The sequence below is a fragment of the Felis catus genome, chromosome D4, assembly GCF_018350175.1.
Source record: "Felis catus isolate Fca126 chromosome D4, F.catus_Fca126_mat1.0, whole genome shotgun sequence".
NCBI classification, from domain to species: domain Eukaryota; kingdom Metazoa; phylum Chordata; class Mammalia; order Carnivora; family Felidae; genus Felis; species Felis catus.
In genome coordinates, this window is record NC_058380.1 from 79,523,344 (window position 1) to 79,550,029 (window position 26,686).

Below are 26,686 nucleotides of genomic sequence, written 5' to 3' on the forward strand. Positions count from 1 at the left end.
CCTCCTAGAAGCCCAGGGAGGAAAGGATTTCCCCCAGGAGGGAGGGACGGGCCACATCCAAAAAATACCGCTGTGAGTTTGGGTGAGGTGCCATCCAAAAGCGGTCACCGGATTTAGCAAAGTGGAAGGTGTTAGTGTCTCGGGCACGTGCCCACTCCGTGGGGAGGCTGGGATGCCTAAAAGCCCAGTTCCCGAAGGTTTGAGAAAGGGGCACTAGAAAGTCATACTCATGGATATAAAGGAGAGGGACAAAAATAATGATTTCATAGAGGCAATTTCAATGGAGAAAGTTTTAGCTTGAGAACCACCTTAATATTTTTCATATTCAAAACATAAAATGAAATCAGTAAAAACGGGAGGGGAACCCTAACCCTAAAATTGAGCACAAATGGAAACAAATAAATCGAATTATATTTCACACGAATATCCTAACAACACTGCAGAAAGAATGAAATCCAGTAACTTTTCAATTTAATACCTGACTACATACCCTTAGCCTAAAAACTAAAAGAACTGATCTCTTAGTAGGTTTGCTTTTCACAGTGCTAAGGACGGGGCAATTCTGGAACTATCTGTGTGTCTTAGAGAACTAAGCAAAGGAGCGGACATACTGATGTGAGAGCCAGGATTCTCACTGTTGGAGACAGGAAACACAAATACAGAAGTGGAAACAGCAATAAAGGGCACGGTGGGCTGGACTGGAATTGGAGGCCCCACTGTGAAATAATGATTGTTAAAATAAATTACATATTGTTATATATATCATGTGTATGCATGTGAGCTATATTCTAGTCCCGCCTGCTAAAGGGTCTAGAAACAATGATCCCCTAGTAGCAATGAACCTACACAGCCCCAAATCATAGTTGTTGTGTTTTTTTTTTAATGTTTATTTATTTTTGACAGAGAGAGAGACAGCATGAGCAGGGGAGAGGCAGAGAGAAAGGGAGACACAGAATCTGAAGCAGGTGCCAGGCTCTGAGCTGTCAGCACAGAGCCCGACGCGGGGCTCGAACTCACGGGCCACGAGATCATGACCTGAGCCGAAGTCGGACGCTCAACCGACTGAGCCACCCAGGCGCCCCCTCCAAATCATAGTTTTTGCATAGCATTTCCCTTTAAGATGAACCAGGGCTACTTGGAGAAATGGCTGATTCAGGGGCAGGGACAGTATCAGTGGGGCTGGAACATCTTTTTTGTGCCAGGATGCACAGATGTACAGAAGGAAGCTCCTCCAAAAGACGGAGACCCGTCAAAAGGAATTGCCACTTGCCAAATGAGGAACAATTTGAGCATCGGGATGAATGACAGAATGAGTAATAGTCCCCTGAGTAAAATAAGAACCTAAACTAAGTCCACACTGCTAATAAACAAACAACAAATATAGGGATAAAAAGGGGCAGGTAAAGGAAGAGTTTATCCTTCTACAGACGCCATCTAATAAGAAATGAAGACAGAACAACGGCGTTAGGAAAAAAAAAAAAGAACACCAGGTGGCCACCATGGTAGTCATTAATTAACAACAGAGGCAAGGAACGTTGTGCAAACCTCGAGTACAAATCTGAAGAGGAACCAAGTATTTACAAGGTTACAAAGTACCTCCCACTAATTGCTTCTATATGACACAGGGAAATGTTGTCATTTAGAGTGGAGAAACCTGACGCATAGCAGCTCAACCAAATGGTCAAAGTTACTTTCGCCAAAAACGGGACAAACTACTGGCATGCGCCTCATGAACACGATACCATGAGAACACAATACTTAACATCGTATTCGTCCCCAAGTCACATAATCTCATCTAATTTTCCTAACTTAATCCTAAAGAAACAGATAATCCCAAACTGGGGCACTGGCCTGAACTCTTCAAATAGGTCCGTGTCATGAAAGACAAAGGGTGAACGACTACCCCCGATTAAAGGAAACCAGAGAAACAGACAACTTGATGTAACGTAGGGAGTGGGTCCTGGAACAGAATCAGGAATAAAATTCATAGAAGACGTTATTGAATCAATTAGCGAAATTTTAGTATAGACTGTATATGAGACGATGATACTGTGTCATGAATTTAGCAGCGGTGTTTTGGCTAAGAGAGGGTCTCCAGTGTGAGGGGCCACACACTGACACATCTAGGGGGAAAGGACAGGACACCATCAATCCATCCTCAGAGGGTTAGGAGAAGATAACAATCATAGTCATAATAATGTGGGGTGCCTGGCTGGCTCAGTCGGTGGAGTGTGCAACTCTTGATCTCGGGGTTGTGAGTTCGAGCCCCACGTTGGGTGCAGAGATTACTTAAAAATAAAATCATAAAAAACAGCGAGGGGCTGGTGGGGGGGGACACCTGGGTGGCTCGGTTGGTTAAGCGTCCGACTCTTGATCTCAGCTCAGGTCTTGATCTCAGAACCTTGGGCTCAAGCCCCATATCGGGCTCCGTGCTGGGTGTGAAGCCCACTTTAAAATAACATAACATAAAGTCTTAGAAAATAACAATAATAATAATAATGTATGTGCGCACATATATGCATATGTATGCGTGTACATACGTGCATACACAGGTGGTCCCTGACTTACGAGGGTTCAGCTTACAGGTTTTGACTTCAGGACGGTGTGAAAGCAAAGGCACCCAGTAAGGACTGGGCTGCAGATGCTGAATTTTGATCTTTTCCCGAGCCGGGGACACGCGGTACGATCCTCCCTCCTGGCTCCGGACAGAGACGGTGAGCTGCGGTTCCCAGTCAGCCCCATCATCACGAGGGGAAATAACTGATACAACCATTCTGGACCCACACAGGCATTCTGATTCTCACTTTCAGCAGGGCGTTGGGCATATAACACGAGGTACTCAACACCTCACTATAAAATGGGCTCTGCGCGAGGGGACAGGGCCCAACAGTGGGCTACTGTAGGTGTTCTGAGCACGCTTCAGCTGGGCTGGGCTAAGCGATGGTGTTGGGAGGTTGGGGTGTTATATGCGTTCTTGGCTTATGATACTTTTAACTCGTGATGAGTCTGCCGGGATGCGACCCCATCACAAATCGAGGAAGACCTGAATATAGGCAGAGAGAGAGAACGACAGAGCGAACACGGCAAAACTGATGAGGCTGGGTAAAGAGTGTAAGAGAATTCTCGTTCTAGTCTCAAAAGAATTGCAAATGATTATTTTTTTACTTAAATGCAACAGCCCCTATTTAAGTGCCTAGCACATAGTGACTGTTTAGCAGAGGCTTTCTTTCATCCTTGCTCTAAACCACCTCTGACCCTTGAATAGATTTTTTTTAACCGATAAATGTTTGGGGTTTTTTTGTTTGCTTGTTTTGTCTGTTGTTGCCAACATTTAAAACTCAAGAGTTCTTACCCTCCTCCCCCTCGAAAAAAAAAAAAAAAAACCCGATTCCCATCTTCTCTTGAAAATCTGGAGCAGCCATGTGGCGGGCACTGGAGGGGTGTCCCTCCCCAGCCGGACCCCGGGTCTGGAGCAGTGAGGACCACCAGCCGCTGGAAGCAGTCACCGGAAGGGACAGCAGCCAGTGTGGCTCCGCCGTCCCCTCATCAGAGCAGAGCTAAGTACTGCCGAGAAGTCTTAGACCGATAAATGCTGTGTCTTAAGACTCGCAAGCCCCCGCCCTACTTACCGTCGAGGAACAGCTTTTCCAGTTTCTCGAGTAGCTCCGCACACTGATTCAGCTGCTCCTGGAAGCCCTCGGCCACGTAGCGATCCACGTCGCTGGCCTGTAGCAACTCCTCAAATGCCTTAATCACAGTGTTCATATGTCGACGGTAAGTGACACAGATGCCATGGCTGTCCTTAATCTGCTGTCTTTGAAGGGAGAGCTCCCTGGCTTGGGACTGAACTAATGAATCGTATCTGATAAGGGGGGGGGGGGGGGGGGGGGGGGGGGAGAGAAAACGCTTGTACCATTTCAGAATTGCATTTTTGTGACCTTAACACTAATTGGAAAAATGACAGAGCACAATTTTTTAAAGCCTGCAGCTGTACAAGTATATATACTTCTAGAAAAATTGGAAGTGTGTAAGGTCACTCCTTCGATTTCAAAACAACCCACAAACGCTGGAACAAAGGTTCTTCTGCGCTGTTTTCAACCTTATAAAGCCCCCAATTACAGTACAGACTGGCAAGAACTCGGGAGAACATTTAGTTTCCATAAACTCCTCAAAAATATTATTCTGAATTATAGAAACAAGTGCTCCAAGGGTCAGAGGACCCGCCACAAATTCCCACGAAGAAGAAAAAAGAAACTGTTGACACAGGAAAACAAAATCGTGACTCTCTCCTCTCCAAAGGTCAGGGGGTAATCATAATCCTAACTACCATTTACGGAGGGCCTATGATCTGCCGGTCACTGCGTTAGGTGTTTTTTATAAGTTAACTGATCCTCCCAATCTTTCAACAAACGTATGAACCTCCTTGTCTACAGCGAGGAAACGGACTCCGAGATCGCAAAGTTAAATGGGGAAGGTTTCGGACTCAAACAGTCCGCCTTCAAAGCCCATGCTGCATCGCACGATACGACCTCTCCTGATGCCGGATCTGTCTTCCCCCGTGGGAGCCGACCAGTATTCCGAGGCACGGAGAAAAACCCAAGTTAAGCAAAGCGTGGCTCATATACAGCGTGGCCACAGTAACTCGGCCCCAGCGTGGCTCGGCAAAGATGCTGACCCTTCAGTTCAACGTGTCCCCCTTTTCCTGAAATGAGGGCAGTACGTGGGGCAGCTGACCCCGCCTTTAGTGGTGAGCGTGCACGTACAGACCATGTGACATCAGCCTTGAAGGTGGGGCAGGCCTCATGGGTGAGGAAGAACACAGGGTGGGGGGTGGGGGGGTGTCGGGCAGGACACCGCGGGCTCGCACACTGGCGACAGCTCTGAGCAACACCACCCGTCTCCTCGGGCCATCTGCTCGGTCAGGGAGGTCTCTTTGAGGCTCCACTTCCTCATCCATATTTCGGAACACCACCTTTCTGGGCGATGTTGAGGATTAAATAAGAAAAGTGCCTACCCAGGCATCTGACACTACTGTCTTTCAATAAAATGCAAGCTTCCTCCCAGCTTGCTGTTTGCGAAGGCTCGAAAAACTTCGCTCTGGCTCCTGACAATTTAGAATAATGTGTCTGTCTCAAATTAGTGACGAATGAAGGTCAACTTTGCAACTGATCGCTTTTTTGTCACATTTCATAAAGCAAAACTGTACCTATCTATGCCCGTAAAACATGACGTAAGAATTCTTCTCTTTCAACACAGGCTTATTTCTCTAAGATGACCTTAAAGGGTAAAGATAGGGGAAATATTTATATCCTTCCTACCCCGGCTAGGACATCAGTTTCAACCCCGCAGTAAAGGCCAGTAACGGGGTCCAGGAGGAAACACTGCCGTTCAACAAACGTACCAGGACTCCCCGAGTGGCTGGCATAATACCTTCACCCCGTTCCCAGCCTGAGGAGGGCAAAATCTGTTCTGCCAGTTCCGGAAGACACAACACAAGAATTGTACGGCCACCGCTCCCTGTGGCCTCGCGTTCACCTCTCCATCCGGCCCACCTGCCCTAAACCCACCATCGAGCCTTGCCCGGCACACAAGCCACAACCACAACCCACCGAGCAGCATCCCCCCCCTCGCTCACGGGCTCCGACCTAGAGGCAACGTGGGGGAACTGCAGGTTGCCACCGTGGAAGAAGCAGAGGTGGGATGTACCTGGAGGGGGAGAGATCTCTGAACCTATTCTGCAGGTTACGGATTTCACCGAAAAGCTCCACGTTCAAGTTCTGCTCCTTCTGCAGCTGACACTCCTGATCCACCAGCTGCCGTCTGAGGCCCTCCAGCAGCCCACTGTCGGTCACCTCTGGAGCCAGCTGATGAAGAATCTTCATGTGTTTCACATACCGAACCTGCTGCAAACTTGAAAAGGTCATCTCTTCTTCGTCGGTACTGCCCTTGGGCTTGTTCAAGGCATCCTGGGCCGCTTCTTCTGTCCCACACAAAACTGTGATAATGGCCTCACTGCACTGGGAGTGCTTTTGAAGCTGAAATAAGAAATTCCGGTAGCCCTCGAGCTCAGTTTCCAAGTCACAGATTCTCTGTTTTAAGTTTTCTGCATCACCCGAGGTGTCAACGTTCTCCGACTGGTGGGTCCCAATCACGCGGACTTTAGTGGGAAGCTGACTCAAGTGAGTAGCTACTGAGGTCGGGCCCGGAAAATCTTCAGAAGGATTCTCATTGCACGTTGGCAGGACGGCAGGGCCATCGGGCTGGTAAATTTCAGAGTCTGCAAATCAGACATGTGTATATCAGTACCTCCTTTGCTGAAAGCCACCCTCCCCCGGCCCTGTGCGGCCACAGCCTAACAAGCCTCTCTGACCCTAGTCCTTCCTCTTACCCTCTTCCTCAGAGTAACTACTCTGAAAAGTGAGCTTGGCCATGATAACCGCCAACACCCACCTAAAATCCATCGATAACCCCACTATCCTGAGGATCAAGCCCAAACGCCCTCTTACAGCATCTGAGACCCTCCACGATCTAGTTCTGGGCAGGCTTCCCAGGAATATCCCCTCACGCCACCTATGGAGATGCCCTACTAAATTAGCCAGAATTCCCTGCACACACCAGGCTATTTTGTGCCCCCATGCTTTTGCACGTGCTGTTCCCTCTGCCTGGAATATGCCTGGTCCTCTACACCTACCCAACAAACTCCTACTCATCCTCCAACATCCGGATCTAATGCTCCTTCTGCAAGCCCATCTTCAAACTGTGCACAACAGTCCCTCCTTTCTGTGCTTCCACAGCCCCTTACGCGTCTTGCCCGGGACAAACATTCCACGTGCAGGGTGCTGCCAGAGGAACTACATCGGCTTGCTTATTTATCTACCTAGCAATTGTTTATTTGGATTCCTCTCTCCCTCCTTCCCAGGAGGGGCTGGCCTTTCACCTTCACGTTCCCAGTGCCTGGTACAGTCCTTAGCCCAGACCAGAAGTCAGTGCAGGCCTGAGAGATACCGGGGAGTGCGTGAAGTACCATTAAGAGCAGTAATTCTAAATCCCATCCCTGATGGGAGTCTTCTTTTCATTTCCACGTCTAACGGTTTCCAGGAGGTGCCACGATGTCCCCCGCAGTGAGCCGTTTCACTGATGCATGACCCTGCCGGGAAATACTTCCTGACAGCTAGTTTAAATCCCCAGACGTGCGGGCAAACTTGTCTAAGCGCTGGGGCGGTGCTGAGAAAGAATGCGGAGCTCTGAAACCAAAGAGCAGGGGGCTCACACCCAGCTTTGCCACCTGCTGACTCCGTCGCCTTAGGCAAGTAATCTAACGTCCCAGAACCTCAGTTTCCCCCAAAAGATGCCTAGGGTGCCTGTTATGAGGCTTCAAGCTCAGGCCCGAGTCCAGAGCTCCTGTCCTTAATCACATACCACACCACCCCATGTGCGGGGAAGCCTCAGCTCGACAGAAGGGTTGCTGAATACTTAGGAGGCAGCAGAATACAGGAGAAAAACCCATCTTCAAAATCCAACAGATCTGGTTTCCCACTCTGGCTGTGCCACTTACTAGCTGTGGGACCTTAGGCAAGTTCCTTAACCTCTCTGAGCCTCAGTCGCTTCACGCGCTGCATGGAAAGAACATCGCTTACTGTGAAGGGTTGTGTTTACTGTGTTCTTAGGATCACACGGCACAACAGCTCTGCAAAAAGCATCTGGCTCGCAGTGGTGAAGGAACCCCGCTAATGCTGATAGTCTTTGCTTCCCTGAAACTGTCTGAAGATGGAAGCGGATGCTGATGGCAGGAGGCAGGAGGCCTGCGAGCCGGGGCTGAGGACCAGGGGAAGCGCTGCCTAAGCAGCCGTGCGGGTTGGACGGCAGGGCCTGGGGGAGCTCTCAGAAGGAAAAGCGCACCAGAATCCTCGGCAGACTGTATCTTCCAATTTCTGGGTTCCGCAACTGTTCCTCGTGGCTGTAAGCCCCTTCTTATCTCTCTGTTCACGACGCAAATACCATAAAATAACTCTTTTTATTTTAGAAAGCAGCTGCTCCATGACCTAAAGGAAGCATTCCCCGCACAGCACTTCTACTGCACAAAATGTGTGACAGTCGCCAGTCCCCGCGCTCTCTCACGTGCAGGCATGTCCTTCTGCAATCCAGGGCCTGGCCCGGGGCCTGGGGCAGACAAGGGACTCAGTAAGTAACCGCCGGCTGAATGAGTGTAAGAGACAGAGACAGAGCGAGACATCTCAGCAGGCCTTTTCCCCAGCAGATCACCTTCCAAGTCAAGGAAGTATCTCTGCCGTAACAACCTCATGACAGTGGACTCTCATGGCAAGAAGCAATGTTCACTCAGGGGAATAATGATCAGTTTTGATGATTTTCATTAAGTAATCATGAGGCAGAGACAAACGTAAGACCCACACAAACGTCCTGCCGTGGTGCAGACCACGGCCGGCTCTGACGTTTAGGGGCATGTGCATCTCAGGATGGCGGGGACGGCGTGCCCGCTCCGCACAACGCTTACCCTCCACCGGAGGCTTTGACCCTACGGCACGACCAGTCTCACACTCACACACTCGGCATTCGTAACTTCGACTCTGGAAGCGCCCCCAATCCACAGCACCTGGTGTTCAGCAGCAGAGAGGAGGCGGTGGCCCAGTGCCAAGGCCGGTATCCGGCACGTCTCGCGGCCCAGCATGGGCTCTGCAGTGTGGCTTTGCCACTCACGGCCCAGCAGCCCTCGATGAACGGCCAAAGGCAGATATTTCATCAGAAATCACTGCACTGCGGGTGTGGGACAGGGAGGATCACAAGCTGTAGTATGTGGTGTGAGCCTGAAGGCTCTAGAAAATTCTAGAAGCACATTCAGAAAGGCCTCGGGACACGTAACTATGCCAGGGCCTGGCCTACCGCCGAGCGCCAAGCACCTCGCCTGTGATATCCATTTAGTCTTCGCGACAGTCCAGCGAGGCGTCACCAGTGTCCCCATTTTACAGAAGAGGAACTCGAGGTTTAGTTAGAGAGGTAAGAACCTGCCCCAGGGTCAGGGGGAGTAAGCAGCACAGCCCCTCCTTCAAAGCCTGGCCACCTGCCTCCAACTCTGAACGCCGCCTCCTGATGTGTCTACCCCTCCCACGCCTGGAGTCTCCCGTAGCAGGGGTGCACGAGCGGGGAGGGGCAATCCTCAACCCTCAGTGTGAAGGCCAATAACATCTGTGGAATCAGACCAAAACCTGGGAGGCCAACAGGAGTGTCTAAATAACTGAGGGATTCAGGAAGGCCTTCCCTGGACAATGACATCTAAGCCGAGACCTAAAAGACAGGGGCCTCGGCTAGGCCTCAACTGAAGGGGGGAAATTCAGGCAGGGGCAACAGCACGTGCAAAGTTCTAGAAGCACATTCAGAAAAAGGAAAGAAGGTCACCAATGATGGGGATTTGGGAGGGAAAAGGAAACTGCCAGTTCGACACGAAGCCTTTAGTAACCAACTGGCTGTGAACAAGAACTCAAAAGATGTCTCCAGGACCACTTATTTGTGTTGGAGGAAATACTACAGCTCTGGAACTTTCTACAATTCAGCTAAGAGTACTTTACTGCCTGGTAGAGTGGCTTTCTCCTCAAAGCCCACAACCTTCAGAAGCATGTGACCAGGTATTCAGTGCACTGACTGGAGGCCTCAGGGAAGCGGACATCGTAACTCAGTACTTCCCCAGAGACGGTGTTCTCATAGCCGCCCCATGACAAATTTAGGATTCCTGAAGATAATTATTTCTTACGGAGTGAATTAGGTCCAGATGAAAGGTGACTCCTTTTTTTTTAACAAAGGCACAGGGGGATGGATGTAAGGTAAAAAGAAAAAATGTAAGCATTTATTCATTCTGGATGAATGGGAACGTGAATATTCTTTTATCACCCTTTGTGATTCTCTGTATGCTTAGAATACTTTATACTGCCAAGAAGAAATAGATGTGACTTGCCTGGGACCTCACTCATGTCTCTGTACCTTTCCCACCGGCCTGCCTGACAAACCCCACAAACCAGGAGTCAGCTCGGGCTCACCTCTCACCCCCCTCCTGGGCAGCCGGAGGCCGGTGGGGCACACCTAACCTAACCCAGCCAGCATCACACAGAGACCTGCCTGCCTGCTGGGCTGTGAGGTCCCTGAGAGCACGTACCATGCCCGCCAGGACCCAGTCCATGGCCTGGGAGGAAAGCGTGCCAGACAGACTGGTAAGCTTGGACACACAGTCTACCAGACCTCCGCTCGTCTATCCGCTTACCAGCTGGGTGACCTGGATCAATTCTTTCTAAAAACCTCAGCTTCCTCACGTGTTAAGTGGGAATAATGATGATGTCCTAAGAAGCCTGTTGCAGGGCTTAGTGACAATTTTTTCTATACAAGACCCCAAGGAGTGCCTGGCACACGGAAGCTGTTCGACACACACAGAGGCTGAATTCTGACGGTCTCGTGGCTGGTGTGCTGATAACTGTCCCCTTCCTTGTCTCTCCAGACACAGGCTATGGTTCTAATTCCTTTCTGCTCTCCTGGGCTGTCCTGGTAGGCTGCTCCCACAAGGGGCTGGGCTACAGGCGTTCGTGAAGAGAAGGAAAAATAAATAAAACCGTAGACTTGAAACTTAGCCAAGCGACTGAGAAGAACACAAAGATACAACGGGGAAAATAAAAACACTGGGGAGGCAAAATGCAATTTATAAGATAAAATTAATCTATCGAGCTGCCATAACAGGACATAAAAAGCATAAATATACTGCAGCTTGTCTGAAATGGTTTAAGTCTAGGCTCTCAAAAAACTATGAGTGAGAAAATGAATTCTATAGACTCATGCCCACTTTTCCCCTGGAAGAGAGAGGCCTCGGGGGTCTCCTGGGAAACCGCGAGAGCAGCACCTGGTTGAGGCGCCCTGGTGTCTCAGCAAGAAACAAAAACATTGGTAAGTGCATACGGCAAGCTCCGGGCAAAGTGCCAGGGCCTCCGTTGGGCTGAGTCACCTTTGCCGTGCAAATCTTTCCTCCCTGAAGTGCCCCCCACTTCTGCCCCACACTGATGTGTTTAATTCTCTGCCCCCTTCCCACTGGACAGGGAGTTCTCAGAAGGCACTGAGACTATCTCATTCCTCTGTCTCTCTGTCTCTGTCTCTCTCCTACACCCAGTGCACGAGGCTGGCACACAGCAGGTGCTCAGGGAATATCCACTGAATGCATGAATGATGTCTGGATGGATGGATGGATGGATGGATGGATGGATGGAAGGAAACAAAGTGGGAAAGGAGGGGGGAAGGAAAGAACAGGATGCCAAAGCCCCAATTATCTTGAAACCTCCACTAAGGTGAACCCGAGAACCTAAACATAAATGGAAAACACCATACGCTACAGATCATCAGAAAATCCATACGCGAGGTATCAGACACGAGGCTTTATGAAGCAGTAAAGGGCACAGGCTTCGAAATCAGGCAGGCTGGTGCAAATCTACCGCCGGAAGTTAGTGGCAGTATGACCACAGCCAAGTCACTTTATCTCTGAAACTGTGGCCTCAACGACAGACAAACGGGGATAATGACTATTCCTGCCTCGAGGACTGTGAAGAAGAATCAATTAATCTTGCATTTAAAAAAATTTTTTTTTAACATTTATTTATTTTTGAGACAGAGAGAGACAGAGCATGAATGGGGGAGGGTCAGAGAGAGAGGGAGACACAGAATCCGAAACAGGCTCCAGGCTCTGAGCTGTCAGCGCAGAGCGCGACGCGGGGCTCGAACTCACGGACCGTGAGATCGTGACCTGAGCTGAGGCCGGTGCTCAACCAACTGAGCCACCCAGGCGCCCCTAATCTTGCATTTAAAGTGGGCAGTGAGGCCGAATAAACAACAGGCGCTTCCCTCATCACAGACACAGGAAGCCCAAGACTCCCAGTCACGGCCCAGCCCTGAACCACCCTGGCAATCCCCTAACCGGATGCAGTCTCCCACCCCAGAAAGCAAACTCCTCGATGGCAAAATCCCGAATAACCTCAATCTCCTCCCTGAACATGCACCTTGCCCCTCGCTCCAAGGACCTGGACGGCGCCCCGACACTGCCTCTCCCGCAGCGCCCCCAGGACTGGACGTTTCCTTCCCACATACCCCTGTTATCACAGACCTGGAAGAGCCTAGGTGCCTTCACTCTTCGCAGACTCTTCCGGATCATGACCTCTCCCCTAAACACTCCAGCTCTGCGGCTCACGCTCCCAGGCCGTAGTCGTGACTACCCACCTTGCCGCAGTCCCCACCGTCCCGATCCACTGAATCCCTTGAGACTCCCTGACAACACGGCTTCTAACTGCCCTGCCTGTCCACACCGCCTTACGGTAAAAATCCCTCACAGCCGTCTCTTCTTGCCGTCTCGGTTCCTCTCTTCCACTGGCTCTCAGGGAGCTGTGTCCCTGGCCTGGCCGGGCCTGCCTCTGGAACCTGTGGCAGGCAGGCCCGGCCACGCCAGGGACGCGGCTCCCTTCAAGGTCACCAGTGATGGCTTCCTGTTCCTTAAGCCCGAGGCCAATCCGCCATTCTTGCCTTACTTATTGACAATATTTGACACAGTGAGCCTGCTCTTCACTCTGCTTCTGGATGGCACCCTTTCATGGCTCCCTCCCTGCCTCTCTGGCTGCTCCTTCTCCGTCCGGGCTCCACCCGCTACGGTCCAGTCTCAGTTCCAGGGTCTGCTCCCCAGGCCTCCAAGCCTCAGAACTCCAAAGACCAGCAACAGGTCGGCATTTGCTAAGTTCAAAGCCCCAGCCCAGATCCAGCCCCTCGACTCCAGACTCCTGCATCTCCGAGTGCCAACCTGGCATCTCCACGGGGATGGTCAACAGGCATCTCAAGTCAGACCAAAACCAGATGCCCAGTGCCCGCCTCCGCCTGCCTCTCCTGCGGCCTTCCCCACCATCATTTGATGGCTCACGTTACAAGTGATCCTTTAAAGCACAGGTCGGCCCGCTTCTCTCAAAGGGCCAAATACAGAATATTTTAGCCTCTGCAAGCCACACGGCCTCCATCACAACCACTCAACTCTGCTATCGAGCTCAAAAGCAGTCACAGACAGGATGCGGAGGAATGTTCCTGTGTTCCGGTAAAACTTAAAGGCAGGCAGCGAGCATGGATGGCCCAGAGGCCGCAGTTTGCCAGTCCGGCTATAAAGCTGCAGTCGGGTCATGTGACTCTGCCGCTCCAAACCCTCCAGCAGTTTCCCGTCTAAACTGGGCGAAAGACAAAGCCCTAGAATGACCTCCTAGGGCCTCCCTGACCTCTTTCCCTCTTCCTCTTTCTCACTCCACTCCAGCCACATAATTGGCCTTCTTACTCAACCAACTGCCCAAATTCAAAGCAACGTCAGGGCCTGCGCCCTTGCTCCTGCTACGAAAACCGCACTTTCCAAGCTGACTGACGATTCCACTCATTTCCTCCCATTTTCCACTCCAATGTCCCCTCATCAGGGAGGCTCATTCCACGTGTGGTAGCAAACTCTACCCCATTCCACGTTACCCATGCCCTTGACCCTGCTTTCTCTCTCTCCCCACAGCACCTGCCATCTCACATACAGCTTGTCCACTTATCGGCTTATTGTCTTCCTCCCCACAACAGGAAGGGAAGCTGTCCACACACTTAGGTCACCTGTTTTGTTCACGATCTCCCCAGGGCCCACAACGGTGCCGGGCACACAGGAGGACGTAATCACTGCTTTTTGAGTAGATAAATCAAAGACTGCTTGGTATTGGGTGTTGCTATCATTTGCTTGCAGCAGAAGTTCAAAATCAGGAGTGCGCGTGTGCTTTTGTGGACTCACGAACCCTCTGAAAACGAGGTACGACACTTACCTGTGTGCTCACCTACACTGCTCTCTGGTAACGGCTGGCAGCTTTCTTCAGACTCTCGAAGGGGTGGTGGCCCCAAACCACTGTCACCGTTCCAGCCGAGGGGACGCTATCTCACACACTCCCTCCGAGTCTATGCAGTCTAACCTGGACACATTTTAACCCAGGGGCCCTCCATTTTGGGGGCTCCCACGAGTGCAGAAACAGCAGATTCAAAGTGGGTGGGGAGGCAGGTCACTTCCAGAGGAAGACGTAAGGTCAACAGGGCTGGGATTTGGCCCTCAGGAACCCAAAGTGATGTAGCCTGGACATTCTAGAAAACCCCACCATGAGGATTCTCGCTTACACACGTGACTTACCCATATGCCTGAGGCTTCCACAGACAAAGCCAGAAAAAAAAAACCCACAAAAACCCAGATTGAAATCATCCCACAGCCGGGGTACCCGCAGACCACCCCAAGTGAAGGCAGCGGTGACCTCACAAGACCCACGAGCGCTTACAAGTCCCCTTCACACGGACTCCAGAATAAATGAAAACAATAGATTCATTTCCCTTATTGTGTTCCTTTGATTGTGTGTTTGTCAAGAGTCAAGATTAATCACTGTAATTCATAAAATTTATACTCAAGCTTACCGCAGTTCTACACAACAAGGCTGACATTTCGAGCAGCTCTATCGGGTCGTTTGTCTCGCGCACGGAGAACACATTTCTCCCGGTGCTTACCTTTCAGGAGCGTTTTGTCTGGCGCTGGCCTCCCCTCCGTCATCGCTTCGGCCAGAATTAACTTTTGCCGAAGTTGCCTGTTGCGGACTTTAAGCTCCTTCAGCTCCCCCTGCAGCTCCAGGACCTGGCCCTGCAGCTGGGTCACCAGCTCCTGGGTGGCGGGGAGGCGGTACACATTTCCTAATGACCGGGACGCTTTTATCAGGATGGGCAAGCGGGACTTCTTGGCATCCTGAAGAGACACACGAAAAGGACAATGAATATACGTCCTCTGGTCACGCAGGCAACACGTCCTCAGGCCGACCTCGTACAACAGGATTCAAGCCGGCCGTCCACACTTCCGGTTCCTACAGTGGCATCTAAGTTTATCTCCCGGTCTGCAGAATTCGTGTCTTGGCAGGTTCTTCGTCTGACTGGCCGCCACCAAGCTTTTCCTCGTCGACACCCACTTGGCCCTGGCCCACCGTCTCCGGACACGGCAGATGCTCAGTGCACGGCAGTCCTGTCCTCAACACGATCTTCTGAGGAGCACCTTCTTGCTCCTTCTCTATTTCCTCCCCCCGCCCCGCCCCTCGGTCTAAGCCAAGCTGCCTCCCGCCCCTGCGAGGCCACCAAAACCACCTCCCACCGAAGTTCTCCCTGGCTACCGAGTCACTGACCCCGCGGCTACCGCCCGGGCGGGCTCAGATCTCCCCACCCACCTGGCGCGGGCACCTTCATTTCCACTGGCCGGCCCAGCCCTCAGCCCCTCGCTCGCGCCACCCCAGCCCCCGCCCCAAAGCCACGCCGCCTCAGCACTCCCTGTGAATCACGCTGCCACCCCCTCACCGTGCGTCCCAAACCCGCGAGTCCTTATCAGACTGCCCGTTACGCTCATCACCCACGCGCCCCACTCGCTGGGCTCCACGGATCCCTGCCCCCGAGTCGTCTCTGAGGTTTCTCGGCTCTCCTCGCCCCCCACCAGCCCCAAGACGCTGCTGGTGCTCACCTAGCCACGGCAACCACCTCCTGAGCGCCCTCCCCCACCCAGCCCTGGCCTTTCGAGTCCACTCTCCCCACTGCGGCAGGCAAGGCAAACCTACCATTCCTGGCCTCTGCCTAAAACTGTTGTAATGCTTCCCTGCTCCCTTATGACAAAGGTCAAAATCCTCACCACAGCCTCCACGCAGAGTCACTGCCCCTCTCCTGCTTCCCCACGCCCACACACTCACCTTCTATCAGTTCCTCAGTGTCTGTGTTCTTTCCAGCCCAGGGCCTTGGCCAACACCGCCTCCTGTGTCTACAACACTCTTTCTTGCCGACCCCCACCCCTCGCATAATCCCAATACAACATTAGGACTCAGCGCGCAGGTGCCTTCCTCGGGAGAATGGGCCTTGACTTCCAAGACCAGGTCAGGTCTCTCTGTTAAGGAAGCTCACCACCCCCTACACTGGTACCATTATAACTAAATGCCTGTGCAATTACTCGTCTGTCTTCTGCCCTGGCCTACAAGCTCCAGCGCTCAGGAACTCCGCATTTCTTGGTCATGCTCTATCCACAGCCTTCACCACAAGAACATGGTAGGTACTCAACTATTTGTGGAACTAACATACAAAAAATAATTTAAGAGGCCAAATGGGGGTGCTTTTGAGTGTGGAGAATTTTAAATATATTCAAAAGCTGGGGAAAGGGACCAAATCTAGAATATACGGACTACTCTTACAATTCAGTGACAAAAAACACAAATAACTCAATTAAAAGATGGGCAAAGGATCTGGCAGACATTTCTCAAAAGGAGATGGAGTTATGGCCAAAAACACATGAAAAGATGTTCAATATCATTAATCACCGGGGAAATGTAAATCAAATCACCGTGAAATATTGCCACTCCCAACCCATCAGGACAGCTTATAATCAAAATAATAACAAGTGTTGGCAAGGACGTGGAAACACTGGAACTTATCATGTTTCTGGTGAAAATGTAAACTAGGAGCAGCCGCTTTAGAAAACAGTTTGGTGGCTTCTCAAAAGGTTGAACAGAGGGCCGCTGGAGGGCCCAGCTGGTTAAGCGTCCAACTTCAGCTCAGGTCATGATCTCACGGTTTGTGGGTTCGAGCCCCACGTCGGGCTCTGTGCTGACAGCTCGGAGCCTGGAGCCTGCTTCGGATTCTGTGTCTCCCTCTCTCTCTGCCCCTCCCCTAGGCTCACTCTGTCTCTCTCTCAAAAATAAATAGGTATTTTTTAAAAAATTTAAAAAAAAAAAAAAAAAAAAAAAGGTTAAACACAGAGTTACTACCTGACCCAGCAATTCCACTCCTAGGTATTCACCCAGGAGAAATGAAAACACACGTCCACACAAAAACCTGTAGTACGTGAACGTTCGCGTTATTCATAATACCTGAAAAGTGGAAACAGGTCAAATGACCATCAACTGACGAATGCATAAATTAAATGTGCTACATCCATACAATGGACTGTCGTCTGGCAATAAAAAGAAATGAAGTACTAACAGAGACTACAGCACGGATGCACCTTGAAAACATTACGCTGAGTGGAAGCAGTCGCCAAACATCACGTACCGTATGAGTGCATTCATATGAATATCCAGAATAGGCAAACATAGAAAGACAGAAAGCAGATTAGCGGTTGCCGACAGCTAGGGCAGACGGGGGGAAATGGCAAGCGACCACTAATGGGTCAGGGTTTCTTTTCTGGATAATGAACGTGTTCTAAAACTTATTACGGTAATGGTTCCACAACTCTCTGTACGTACAAAAAGAAAACGAAACAAACCACTGCAACTACATACTTTAAATGGATAAACTGTATAATATGTGGATTATACCTCAATGAAGCTATCATTCTTTTTAATTTTTTTAAGCGGAAGAGAAGGAACCTGAGAGGAAAACAGGAAATACTTGGGACCCTGGGAATGATGAAATCAGCAAGGTCTCCCAAGAAGGAAAAGGGAGGCAGGAGCCCTGCTTGCACGTTCTAGGATGTACGATGCTTTCGAGCACGTTCTCCCACAGTCCTCAGGCAAACCGCATTCCCAGAGCTCGCAGGATAACAGAAATTACCAGGCCTATTTTCCAGACCAAGAACCGAGATGTCAAACAACCCGTCCGAGGCCATACGACGAGAAGGTTAGAGATGTGGACCTCGCAACGGCTCTTCAGCCTCTGCTGCTCAGTTAAGGAAAGTGAGACACTCTCTGCCCTGAAATTCGAGGGAAGAGAACAGGTTCAAGGACAAGAACAGTCTGAGGTGGTGAAGGGGACCAGCTGGGAGGAAGTGCATGCCTCATCAGAGAGGACTGGAAAATAACAGTCAATTGCTTGGTCCTCCGTCTCCACCAATCTTTATTCTTAGATCCAAATCTGTGTGTCATATGGCAGGAGAAAAGATATCTGCAAGTACACAAATGCCAAAGCCAATTTCAGGCTGGAAGACTGCCGTCAGTCAACCTAACGCGGGTTCTAAAATAACACCGCACAAAATGCTACCTTATGGACGCTGAGCGGAGTCCCACCTACCACCTTATTAAAGATGTCATGACGGGACTCCTCACTTGGCGCTGGAAGCGGGCCAGGAAGGCTCACACACCGGGCTCGACCTGCACACACACGGCCACGTACGAGGCACTAGCCGGTGCTCGCCACGCACTTCCTCAAGTCGCCACTGCGCCAGCCTCGGGTTCCAGGTCACACCCGTCCCATCCGAGCCACTGAGAAAGGTGAGCGGTCAGGCCTGAAGCAATCCCAGGTACGTCTGGAATGGTGACAAGAGGGTTCCTCCCTTCCTGGGAAAGGTTTGTGTAGAATATCCCTGTCTGACTCTGAAGCTGGCCTCTGGCCTCCGGCCCTACTCTTCCTCCTAGCAGCCGACTCGCTCTGGACCATTTTCTGAGCCTTCCCGGGCTTGTATTTTTCATGTGTAAAATGTAGGGAATACCTACCTGCCTCATCTGCTTCCTGAGAAGATTAAAGGTGATGATCTAGCACAAACAATCCTGGCACAAACAGAAGACACTAAAAAAATAAACACAGTTGCCTTCCTTTTGAAGACACGAGCAAGAAGGAGAACTCCAAACTAAAAAATAAATAAGTAAATAAATAGTTTTTAAACATATTCAGGGAAATTAATAAGTTCATTCGATTTTGCAATTTTCCTACACAAAGGAGGCTATCCCCCGCATAAACTGGGAGGAAAAAAAAAAAAAAACACCTAGCTTTCCTAATAATACACAGGTACAAACTAACAGGGCTGGGGGCAGATGAGAGCGTTTCTATCCCAGCCAAATTGCACAAATTTGCATCTGGAGTACCGTTAATATAATGGCAGTGTCTTTTTTTTTTTTTTTTTTTTTGTCTTTACTGATATCTTTAGAAAACCCTTTTCTAGAAATTACAGTTTTGGTGCATAATTTAAAACAATCAAAAGCAATTTTGCTAATGATATATCTAACTCCCTTTGGTATGCACAAAAGCAGTAATTTAGTGGTCAGAAAATAAACTTAATTCTCCATTCTGATGCTATGAAGCAGTGTGTACAGCTGATTTCTCAGATACAAAACACCCATCAGAAACAAGAACACCAACAGCCATCGCTGGAGCTCTATTAGAAACATGACCTACTTCTCCACAGAACACTCACATCTCCCTGCTGCGGGGACCAACCAACCCCAACCCCTCGGCCCAGGAGGATTTCAGTGAAAGGTCCAATTGGACACTGCCAAGAGAGCCTGGCTTTTAATAATCTGGCATCTGTGATGGTATTTGAGGAGAAGCATAGAGACGGCACCTTGACCGAAGCAAAATGCACTCACCCAACAAAACCGGACCCTACCACTTTGGGCCAGCAGGAGCTGGGGGCCAGCCTGGGAAAGGGCATGGCGTCCCAGCTCCACCCTTTAACTGCTGGCTACCTGCGAGCATTCAAAATCTGGCTTCCTCAGCCCTGACAGGTGTTGTAAGGATACGAGAATGTAGACAAAGCTCACAGAAAAGTACCTCTCCACCAGAAAGTCTGCGTAGGAGAAAACCTAGGTTCTCGGCCCGACTCGGCCCGACTCAAGTCATCACAATTTCGCTGCAACCCACAAAAGTAAGTGTCCACCTGGAGGTGGAAGTCATACAATTTCTGGCCCATTCCCCACGATGGAATTCTACAAAGCCATTACCAGGAAAGATGTTCCTGGTACACGGCATGAAAGAAAAAGCTACACAAACAGATACGTAAATATGACTCTATAAGGAAACCGCATAAATGTCACGCTATAGAGATAAATAAGACTGGGCTGGGGGGAAGGTTAAGACAAAACACACACCTCAAGGTAGAGGCCAGACTAAGTACAGGTAGAGGGAGATACTGGATTTTATATAAATCAAGTGGGATCAGAGGTGAGTTTTGAAGTCTTACCTCTGTATAAAAGAAGGAATTAATAAATAATATACAAACAAGCTTACTTTGTGGGTCCCACCGGGGAAGGCAAGGGGGGTGACGTGCCTCCCTGACATCGCGCACAAGTTCTCCGGCTGACCCTCCACGTGGAGCACGGCATCCGGCGGCTTCTCTTCCCAAGCCTCTCTCTTGCCCTCCTGCTGGAATCCGAGCGTGTCACCCTCCACGGTCACGGTCTGCACGGAGGCATCTTTCAGTTCCGGCTTGGATGCTTCACCCGCCATTTCTAGCCGGGCCGTCCGAGGCGACTTCAGTTCATCGTGAGACTTGGACAACGAGTTGGGTCGGGTGAAATGTCCGAGTTCACCTCTCAGCTGTACAACCATTTGCCTGAGTGACGTCTCAGTTTTACCGTCAAGGTGCTCTGCAGAAACTCCCTGCTCTGCCAAGCATATTCGTTCCAGAAGTAGTTCACGCAGCACTTTCAGAAGGTCAGGCCTGTTTTTCCAAAAGGGAAGGAGATAGAAGAACTCGGTTTTCTTGTGCCCTACCCAGTGTCCCAAGTTTTCCCAACTGGCCTAAAGCCTGCTTAAACTAAGCACACTGACCGCCCGGCAAGTGCCGGGACCCACACCGAAGATTTTATCCCACGTCACCTCATGTGACCGCACAAGGTGGGTACTACCTTGTCTATTTCATGGACAAGAGGAGGAGAATTGATTTAACACAGGTATATACAGGTGAGGGCCACGTGGCTCTAAGGACGCAGGCTGGGCCTAGAAAGGAGCAAACAGGGTCATCAAGTGTTGTTGACAAGCGAAAGGTCCGCCCGCCCCCAGCTCCATTCCTACATCCAGGGGCTGCGGTGGATCCAGCCAACCTCGTGGACCCGTCAGTGAGCAGGCCCATCACGGTACACAGTCAGTGCTCAGGAAACAGGTGCTGAATGAAGGGATGCTGTGAACCACTCATAATAGGAAGAGCAGTGGCTTTGAAATCACACGAAAATGGCTTCAAGTTCTAACTCAGCGACTCTTTGGAAGGTCAGGCTCCCCCGCCACAGGACAGCGATGAGGATTCAACGAGAGGGTGTGTAGGTAGCAGGTCCTTTCGTGCCCCTGGCCACATGCCCCAGGCTCCCGTGGACCCCAGCTCAGTCCGCGTGGATGCTGTGTGGACGGCACCTGGAGACACAGACAGTCCCGCCTCAAGCACTCCTGGCCTTTCTCTGCTGCACTGGAGCTTTTCCAGGGCTCCCTGATCCCCCGGCAGGGCAGTGGGAAGTGAGAACCAGTTTACATGTGGAGGGGAACCCTCAAGCAGCGGGGGAAGAGAGCTACTGGGGAAACGTCCCCATCTTCCAATGTCTGGAGAGACAACGCTGCGGCCGTCCACGGCACCAACCAGATCACTCAGGAACCCTTACTGGCTTTGCCTCTACTCCTACCTTACTCACTCTGCTCCCTGGAGTCATATCCCCAAGAAGCCACTTGTACCCGAATCCTTACTTCAGGCTCTGTTGTCCCAGGAACTCAAACAAAGCCAGCATGTAAAAGGCCGCAGAGCAGTTCAAGAAGAATCCCTGTGGGTGTTTCTTGTGCTAGGCCCCGGGACAGGCACTGAGGGTGCAAAACTGCCTGCAAGGCCTTAGCCTGGGTTGGAGACAAGGTATGTCAACAAATCATTGCTCCACGGGGTAAAAAAAAGCAAACATGGGCCCTGCACAACTTTTAATGGGTTACGGAGCCACGATCCCAGGGTGTCCAGGGCAAAGGGAAATGGGACATTCTAGGCCAGGCAAACAAGGGGAACACAGATGAGACATGCTGGAGGGTAAGGGGGTGAGGCTGAAAGCCAGGAGGGGGGAACTGAGGCGTGACAGCAAAGGCGAGCCACTGCAAGGCTCTGTGGCAGAGTGCCCGGTCACTCGTGTGCTTTGCAGGGGTGATTCTAGCTGCCGTGAAAAGAATGAACGGAGAGGCTTCTGTCAAGGGGGAGGAGTGAGTACATTCAGGAAACCCACCCACCCTGCTCAAAACACACTTAAGTGACAGCAAAAAATGCCTAACAAAAACATATTATAAGGTGCACTATAGGCCTCAAAGACAAGGAACAATTTATCCAAAGGTCAGAAACTGAGGAGGAGAACCACACATGGTGGAGAAAACCATGGAGATTTCAGGAGCCAGAGGGCCAAGCAGAGGTGACTGCAGCGCCCCACAGGGGGAAGACGAAGCACGGGGGACGGAACCGGCTGTCTACACGGGCAAACCAAGCACAGTCCAGACAGAGAGGCCACAACCCAACAGATCACAGTTCACACTCAAGAAAATAATATCAATAAAGCAACCTGAAGATTTAAAAATAACTATGTATAAGGGTGCCTGGGTGGCTCAGCCAGTTAACCATCTGACTTCAGCTCAGGTCATGATCTCACAGCTGATGAGTTCAAGCCCCACGTGGGGCTCTGTGCTGACAGCTCGGAGCCTGGGGCCTGCTTCGGATTCTGTGTCTCCCTCTCTCTCTGCCCCTCCCCGCTCAAGCACTCCCTCTCTCTCAAAAAATGGATAAACGTTAAAAAAAAATTTAAATAAGTATGTGTAAGTCATCTAAAATCTAAAGGAGAAAAAGCTACTCATTTAAGGTGAAAAAGTGACTCATTTAAGAAAGAAGAAACCAGGAGACTGAGGCAGAAAAAGAAGAAAAAAGGGAACAGAGCGGGCAAGGAAAGGAGAGGCCAGTGGGAGAGCTGTTGTTAACTTCCAGGAAAGGGTTACCAGGAGGAGAGGTCAGGGCAATCGGTGGTGGCAGTGACAGGGGATGGAAGAGGCCCTCATCCGTGCTGCGCCCTCTCTCTTCTCTCTGCGATCCCTCCAGCCTCTACAGACGGCTCCCTGGCCGTCCCCCTCCCGGTGTCCCCGCCGCCACTCAGGCATGAGCCCTGGTCTCACCTTCCCCGCTGAGCCCTCTACCGGCAGGGGGAGGCCCTACTGCTGTCTGGATTCCCATCGTCTAGCTCTGGGGCAGAGGCGATTCCATTCAAATCACACAGCCACAGCACGACGAAGCAGGGTAAAAAATCAAACGGCTTACAACACAAAATTAAAATGTATGGTGCGTTTTTCACTCCTAATATGGAATCATCTAGACTACACAACCCATCTTAAAATTTAGTAAATCCAGACTTTAAAAATATTTCTGGTACTTTAAGCACGTTAAACTAAATTTTCCTTTCCTCTCCTTCCCTTAATATAGATTAAAAATAATGACAATCGCTATTCAGCTAGCCAAAGGAGGCCTGTTACTCACCACAAACAACACACAGTGAAGCCCAGGGAAAAGACTTTACAAATGGGTACTAAGAGGTGGCAAAAGAGGCCATTACAATATACTAAAGTGGGGTTGCTGTTAAATAAAACATTTCAAGTGTTACTTTGCCAGGAATCTGAGCAACGGATTCATTAAGCCGTCGCTGTGATCAGGACCTTTTTAATGGTTCAGTCGAGGGTCTCGCCAGAGGCCCAAACATTGTTGATACACCCTTCCTGAGAATCTCTGCCACAGAGAAAAGGTGTAAAGGGAGACGAACGGACGTTTGTGAAGCGCTTAAGTGTGTCAGATCCTTTAAATACACTGACTACAGTCATCGTTTTTTAAGTTCATTGACTTGAGAGAGAGCGGGAGCAGGGAAAGGGCAGAGAGAGGGAGGGAGAGGGAGGATTCCAAGTGGGCGGCAGGCTCTGAGCTAGCAGCTTGGAGCCCGACGTGGGGCTCGATCCCCAAAACCGCGAGATCACGACCTGAGCCGGCATCGAAACGCTTAACCGACTGAGCCCCCCAGGTGCCCCACACTGACTACATTTAGTCGTCACCATGAGACGAGGAGGTGAGGCAATGCTAACCCCATGTTACACATGAAGAAACGGGCTCGTAAAGATTCAGCATCCCTTAGCAAAGGGGCAGAACAAAGACCGGAACCCGGATCTTTCGGACTCCAAAGAATCACGACCCTCTTTCTAATTTTCTAATTTTTTGATCATCTGCACTCACTGAAATATTTTATGGAGCACCTCCCACCTGCCATGTAAGGCAGCAGGCGCGCATGGTGAAAAGGAATCGAGGGGCTCCCATTTCATTAAGAAGACAGACAGACATTCAGACATACGTCGATAACTAAATAAGACCAGGTAGAGTAATGATAAGTACTATGAACTGAGGGAGGGAAGCGAAGGAGGGAGAAGGGCCTGAGACCGTGTGTAGAAGCAAGGTTTCCCGTTCGTGGTCAGCAACAGAGCTGATGTCTGGCCGAGACCCCACTAGTCACACATACACCTAGGAAAAAGGCCCTCCGGCTAGAGGGAACGGCCACTGCAAAGGCCTTGAGGTGAGAACCAGCCAGGATGCCTGAGGAGCTCGCAGAGAGGAGGTCTACGTGGCCGGAGCTCGGTGAGCAAGACGAGGAGGTGATAAGGACAGAGAAGTAGGCGGGAGCCAGGTCAGGAAGCTATGATCTTACTGTAAGGGCAACGGAGATCCACTGGGGGGTCTCAAGCATGGAACGGAATGACCACTGTGGCACGGGGCGCCTGGATGGCTCAGTCGGTTAAGCGTCCACGTCTTGACTTCAGCTTAGGTCATGCATGATCTCACGCTTGGGGAGTTCGAGCCCTGTATCAGGCTCTGCACTGACAGCGTGGAATCTGCTTGGGATTCTGTCTCTCTCCCTCCCTCTCTGCCCCTCCCCTGCTTGCTTGCTGTCTCTTTCTTAAATTAAATTAAATTAAATTAAATTAAATTAAATTAAATTAGATAAAAGTAAAAAGGTCACTTTGGCCAAAAAAAAAAAAAAAAAAAAATCATTGCAGCCTCTCTGTGGCAAATGGACAGTAGAGGAGGTGGTGCTGCCGGAGTCCAGGCGACAGACGGTGGCAGCCTGGACCCAAAGGGAACTCCTAAGCGGAAGGCTGGTGTTTCCTGACCGATCAAAATCCTGGTTATCCCAGAAAATTCGCCAACAGCTCCTAGCACTTACTTGCTAAGGGAAAGTCAGGTCCCCAGAGGTCGGGTCCCGTGTTTACCGCCACGCCAGCGGCATGCAAGGCCGGCATGAGGGTGCAACGCGACCGGGCACGTGATGCCCGGTGTGTGTGCCGGACGGGGGTGCCGACCACAGTCGGGCCTGCAGGAGGGCCCTCGGAGCCACGAGTCCACTGTCACGGGCCTCAACGGTGCACCATGAAGGACAGCGGTCCGGAGAACAAGACGGAAGATTCAGGCTGGTGTAAGAAAGCCTTTTCTGACACTACAAGTGGCCAGCGCGGCCCGAAAGCCTACAGAACAGTCACCTGCAGGGCACAGGTAACGGAACCACGGATTGTCACAAGCTTGCCCCCTGGCAGGCAGGGCGTTGGCCCAGAAAATGCTTTCTGGAAAAACGTAACTAGGTTTGCGTTTTCAAAAATCAAGAGACTTAGAATATAATTCGGGGGCTTCCGCTGAAAGACCGGAAGGCTGCGAGCCCCTGTGCTCACACCGCAACCGTCAGTTGGGCCTAAGAAGCTCCCGCCCACCAGCAGGGAGCCCACCCCCCGCGTCCCACATGCCCACCACCGCCCGTTGTTCTTCCCCCTCCATCCCCCTGCTCACATCACCCAGGCACATCCCTAGGCGCTCCCCAGGACATCACCCAGGCACATCCCTAGGCGCTCCCCAGAGGAGAGCTGCATCTTCGAGCTCTGATGTAACGTGTGGGACCCTGACGTGGAGAAAATCCTCCAACTCTCAAGCGTCAACCACGGGCACCTAACTCCCTGTGACAATCAACCAGGAGAGGCACCAGACATGTGCCCCCAAGAGGATGCGCGCTAGGAAAATCCTGGGCGGGTGCCGGGGACTGGGGAAGGGGCAGCCTGCCTGAGCTTACAATGACAGAATGCTCCAGTCCTATTTTAGCTACAGAAACGCCAATGAGGCTCAGTCCACCGACGGGAGAGACAGTGGGGTTCCTGGCTCTTGCCAAGAGTCACGGGCAGGAGTTAGCGGCTCCGTTTCTCTGTCTACACTGGAGGAGAGCGCAACGCTTTCACTGAACACACACCACCCGCCTGCCATTTTCCTTAAACGGTGTTTTCTTCCTCCTCGCGGCTCCCGAGGAAGTGGCCGGAGAGGCCGGGGGCCCTGAGAGAGGAAAGCGCGGCTCCTTCTGGCCCCAAAGCCCAAGCAGCTGTCACGACGGACTCGGAAGAATGGGAAGCGGGGAGGGGGACAATCTGCTCCCAAAGGTTAATTTTAAAAACACGAACGTGCGGAACGTTTCTCCTTTTTCGTTTTAAGGCAAACACCCCGAGGTATTTCCTCACACAGGATGACCCCCGGCAGATATGATGAGACGAGAATTTCGGTTCGAGCTCCACATAAAACCGCGAGTCACGACTACAACGGCAGTTTTTCAGCTGCTGCAGAAACCGGAAGAGACTCCGTAGGGCTGATCCCTCTCGCTGACAGCCAGACACAGCCCTTCCCGGGGCTCCCAGGACCGACTCCAGAGGAAAGCTCGCTTCCGCTCTCTATACTGGGCGTGCACGAGGCTTTGCTGAAGTCCCCTCCCAGCCACTAGCGTGCAGCCTAATTACTTAATTGCTTGACTGGCACGATTCCTCCCAAGACATTTCGGTGGCTCTCTCGGCTAAATTACACAGCACCGCCATCTAAATCCATTTAGCAAAA

The 26,686-nt window shown here is 51.0% G+C and overlaps 1 protein-coding gene across 11 annotated transcripts in view; it reads right to left on the reverse strand.

Annotated features, from left to right (window-relative positions):
* The window catches only part of CDK5RAP2 (CDK5 regulatory subunit associated protein 2), a 171,880-nt gene that overhangs the window by 40,096 nt on the left and 105,098 nt on the right, over positions 1–26,686 (reverse strand). For 10 of the 11 annotated variants that reach the window (XM_045042740.1, XM_045042744.1, XM_045042741.1 and 7 more), the window contains 4 exons: positions 20,026–20,458; positions 14,578–14,809; positions 5,707–6,277; positions 3,630–3,862 (listed from right to left, as the gene is read on the reverse strand). In XM_045042740.1, coding sequence (XP_044898675.1) covers positions 3,630–3,862; positions 5,707–6,277; positions 14,578–14,809; positions 20,026–20,458 — 1,469 coding nt within the window. Of the gene's footprint in view, positions 1–3,629; positions 3,863–5,706; positions 6,278–9,900; positions 9,902–10,449; positions 10,572–14,577; positions 14,810–20,025; positions 20,459–26,686 lie in introns of all 11 variants that reach the window. The other variant, XM_045042746.1, reaches the window with a different exon arrangement.